The sequence below is a fragment of the Primulina huaijiensis genome, chromosome 16, assembly GCF_012295235.1.
Source record: "Primulina huaijiensis isolate GDHJ02 chromosome 16, ASM1229523v2, whole genome shotgun sequence".
NCBI classification, from domain to species: Eukaryota; Viridiplantae; Streptophyta; class Magnoliopsida; order Lamiales; family Gesneriaceae; genus Primulina; species Primulina huaijiensis.
Window position 1 is genome coordinate 18,027,581 of NC_133321.1, and position 3,853 is coordinate 18,031,433.

A 3,853-nucleotide genomic window follows, 5' to 3' on the forward strand; every position below is an offset into this window, starting at 1 on the left:
TGTATTTTATTTTTGGATTATTTGTAAAAATTTTCTATAAATAGATCTCTCATTTGTGAAGAAAATCACAATTGAGTTGAGAGAAAAATATTATAAAGTGTGTAGTGTGATAATTTTGAGAGTTTGAGATTTTTACTTTTTTACCGTAAATTTTTACTTTTTCACAACAGTTTCAAATATAATTACGTCATTGTGTCGTATATTATATTTTTGAATTTTAAAATTGTTAAAAATCAAATAGTTTAATAATTCTTTAATATATAAAATAGAAATTCGTATCTCCATTTATTCAATTATACCCTAAAGATATTACCCAAAGTACTCTTCCAATAATTTCTAAAAGAGTCACCTATGTTTTTTTTTTAAAAGAAAATTGTCGATACATTATATCTAAAAAGGTCGATCGGACCTATTGTCCATGCAAAACCCATAGCGAAACATACATGTTATATTGTTATTGACTTGTTTCCGTATATAGTCTCAAAAATATATTTCACAAAATATTTTTTTATTAAATCTAAATATAAAATTAGAATTGGGATCGGGTAAGACCCGTCCAGTAATACTCGGTTGGGCCTTTTGTGGGAAAGCTACCTGCTTTGGACTTTCTGTAGGCTCTGGTACCAGTCAAAGACCACCAAGTAAATGGGCTTAAAAGCCAATACGGCCCGCAAACAAACCCTGCGATGCGGATTATATAGACTAGGGTTTTTCCGAAGCATTTCCAGGGGCGCCACACTGCAACAGAAAACCCATACTCCTTCTTGCGAAGGTGCTTATTTGGATTCCGGTAATAATTTGCTGAAATCATAGTCTGTGTGATTTGATTGTCGTTGATTTGTTAGATTTTCATTCTTGTGTTGTGATTTGATGTTTGATGGTAACCATGAGAAAATGGCAGGTATACGGTGTGGTATATGTATTTTTTTATTTGTGTTATATAGGTTCGTAACAGTTTGTTTATGTTATTTTAGAATTTAACTTAAGACATTCTGTTTGGTTAATTTTGTTGGATTCTGCTGTTTGATTCGTGAATTGATATAAATCATTTGTGAGACATGTTTCTTGACTGCCATCCAAATTTTGCTTGTTTTTGGAGACCTGCAAAAAGAATGTATTTTTTGTTTCTTCGTTCCTGAAGATCCAAAAAATTAAGTTTGTGATCTGAAATATGATCGTTAATCTGGCTACTCATTTCGTATTCAAGAGAACTAAGATGCTGCAGAGGATGAAGTGTTTTTTGTTTTTTGTTTTTTGCACACAGAGAGGGTGGAGTGGTTTTAATTTTGAACATTCACATTTTTCTCACAGAGGTTAATTGAGGGATTTCTATAAAAATTGTACCTTTTTTAATCTCTAATGCAATAATATTTTGCATTTCACATATTTTTCTATCTTTTATTGAAGACCTGAGAGTAGCTGTGTACACTATTGAGTATTGACTACCGAAAATTTATAGAAACTAAGGAAGTTATCTAGAATTATGAAAATATATTGTTTCTTTTGTAATTAGACTTGCTCTGAAGCTGTATAAAATTCCTAGTTGAAGGTTTCTCATCTAGATAGGTCTAGCATCTGATTTTCTGTTCGTTTTATTTGGTTGCTTTGGTAGAAAGATGGTTGAGGAAGTCAAAGGTGGTGTTGTTCCCGAGTCAGTTTTAAAGAAGCAGAAGAGGAATGAGGAATGGGCCCTTGCAAAGGCCAAAGAGCTTGGGGAAGCAAAGAAGAAGAAAGCTGTGACCCGAAAGCTGATCTGCAGTAAAGCAAGGCTGTATGCAAAAGAGTACGAGGATCAGGTAAAAATCAACTTGTCTCTATTTTAGGAGCATTAGAGCAAAATAGAAAGTGTACGTGTTTATTATTTGGCTTGTGTGTTTGTTGTTCAGGAAAAGGAATTGATCCGCTTGAAGCGTGAGGCTAGATTGAAGGGAGGCTTTTATGTCAATCCAGAAGCTAAGCTTTTGTTCATTATCAGAATCAGGGGGTAAGTTGTTGAAAGTCCATGAATACTTGGTTATATATATATACGTGAACCTTTCATACTGATGTCATCAATATATCTAACAGAATCAATGCCATGCACCCAAGAACCAAGAAAATTTTGCAGCTTCTTCGTTTGCGTCAGGTGATTTATATTTGTTTGTATTTCTTTTTAGGGAAGTGGTGTCAGTATAGTATTTTTTTCACCTTGTTGTGCTTGTGTTTTCAGAGAAGAATAGTTCGAAGTTACCTGTCCACTTTATGTTTTCTCGTGGATATTGACATATTGTTGTTTTTATTTATTTTCTGTTCTTATAATCTTTGCCCTGATATTAAATATGATGTTTACTGTCAACTCATCTTAGATCTTTAACGGAGTCTTTCTGAAAGTTAACAAGGCTACGATGAACATGCTTCATAGGGTTGAGCCTTATGTTACTTACGGGTAAGCCGATGCGCATCTGAAATGTGGAAAAATATTGCAAATTTTGTGAGTCAATCTCAAATAAACCGTTCAAGCAAATTCTCAATTCCATGTACCTTTTACAGTTACCCCAACCTTAAAAGTGTCCGCGAGTTGATCTACAAGCGTGGCTATGGAAAAGTCAATAAGCAAAGAACTGCATTGACTGATAACTCGATCATCGAGCAGGTTGCAACTTGAATTATTTTTCATTGGATGCGACTCCTTTAAATATTCCTTAATCCGTTTATTTGTCTTGCATTGTTTGCATAGGTGTTGGGTAAACACGGGATAATTTGCATGGAAGATCTTATTCACGAGATCTTGTCCGTTGGACCCCATTTCAAGCAAGCAAACAATTTCTTGTGGCCATTCCAACTCAAGGCACCTCTAGGTGGATTGAAGAAGAAGAGGAACCATTATGTTGAGGGTGGTGATGCTGGTAATCGTGAGGATTACATCAATGAGCTTATTCGAAGGATGAACTGAGTTTAAAGAAGTTTTGTTTTGCTTGAAGCATTTTGTTATTTGCCAAATTTCTGGGATATTCAATGGGATCGGAATATCGTTTTATGGATGCTTTAACTTGCTATTTGCATTTTGAGATTTGGACCTTAATTTAGTATCCGCTATTATATATTTGGTTTCGCTGCTTTGGATCTGTCAGAGGAGAGTGAGTTTCCTCAGCTTAATCAAGAGCCAGGATACCTTAAAAATGTTTTGTCCTTGTTTGGAATTACCCAAAATATCGTTTTAATCTTAGTTCAATATTTCCCCTTCAACCAAAACGGCACTATGGAAATTTTTTCTGATCCTACTAAATGTGTTTTTCAAAAGTATCTCTCTTTAAATATTTATTGTACCCCAAAGATAGCAAGCCATGCCCATTACCCGTTGTATATAATATTAACTATGATTACTATTCCTATAATGACTAATGAGGGTGTTAGAGACAGACATCTACTTCTAGATACTTTCATACAAATTATTGCTGTTATCTATTCAGATTTTTCAGATGACTATTATAGTAACATAATAATTAACTTTAAATTAATCTTTAAAAATATACATATTTGAGACTTACTAGCATGATATAATATAGACGTATGTATGCTTTGAATATGCAAAGTCACCTCCAACCACATAAGAAAGGACAAGTGTATGCGTGCTTCAAGCATCCGTGTGTCACACAAATAATATTAATTAATACTCATGCTCATCTTGAAAGAAAATTACATAAATCCCAAAACCAGACCTCAAAAAATATCTAAATCACCAGATATTTCCCAGGGAATGGAAGCCACAAAGGAGAGGAAAGAGCAGACACAGAAGAAGCAAGAACAACAAAATACAACAGGTGATTCAATGGGTGAATTAGCTAGGGAGATTATTCGAGAATCCATTATTACC

General features: G+C 34.0%; 1 protein-coding gene across 3 annotated transcripts; it reads left to right on the plus strand.

Annotated features, from left to right (window-relative positions):
* The first annotated feature begins 649 nt into the window (after nucleotides 1-649).
* Nucleotides 650-3,082, plus strand: LOC140962088 (large ribosomal subunit protein uL30y-like). Of its 3 annotated transcripts, none has more exons than XM_073420947.1 (7): nucleotides 650-772; nucleotides 1,613-1,796; nucleotides 1,887-1,984; nucleotides 2,068-2,125; nucleotides 2,346-2,425; nucleotides 2,530-2,632; nucleotides 2,717-3,082. In XM_073420947.1, exons 2-7 carry the CDS (start codon nucleotides 1,617-1,619, stop codon nucleotides 2,930-2,932), a joined length of 735 nt encoding a protein of 244 aa, XP_073277048.1. In that variant the 5' UTR covers nucleotides 650-772; nucleotides 1,613-1,616; the 3' UTR covers nucleotides 2,933-3,082. The 3 variants fall into 3 exon arrangements, with proteins under 3 accessions (XP_073277048.1, XP_073277045.1, XP_073277046.1); XM_073420944.1 differs by having other exon boundaries at nucleotides 659-790; XM_073420945.1 differs by having other exon boundaries at nucleotides 666-790; nucleotides 1,617-1,796.
* The last annotated feature ends 771 nt before the right edge of the window (nucleotides 3,083-3,853 follow it).

What these genes read in the sequence shown, in the direction of transcription:
- LOC140962088 (XM_073420947.1), top strand. Translation starts at nt 1,617, where the DNA reads ATGGTTGAGGAAGTCAAAGGTGGTGTTGTTCCCGAGTCAGTTTTAAAG. An exon ending in AGCTTCTTCGTTTGCGTCAG is followed by an intron (nt 2,126 to 2,345) that starts GTGATTTATATT and finishes AACTCATCTTAG; the next exon opens with ATCTTTAACGGAGTCTTTCT. An exon ending in GAGCCTTATGTTACTTACGG is followed by an intron (nt 2,426 to 2,529) that starts GTAAGCCGATGC and finishes TACCTTTTACAG; the next exon opens with TTACCCCAACCTTAAAAGTG.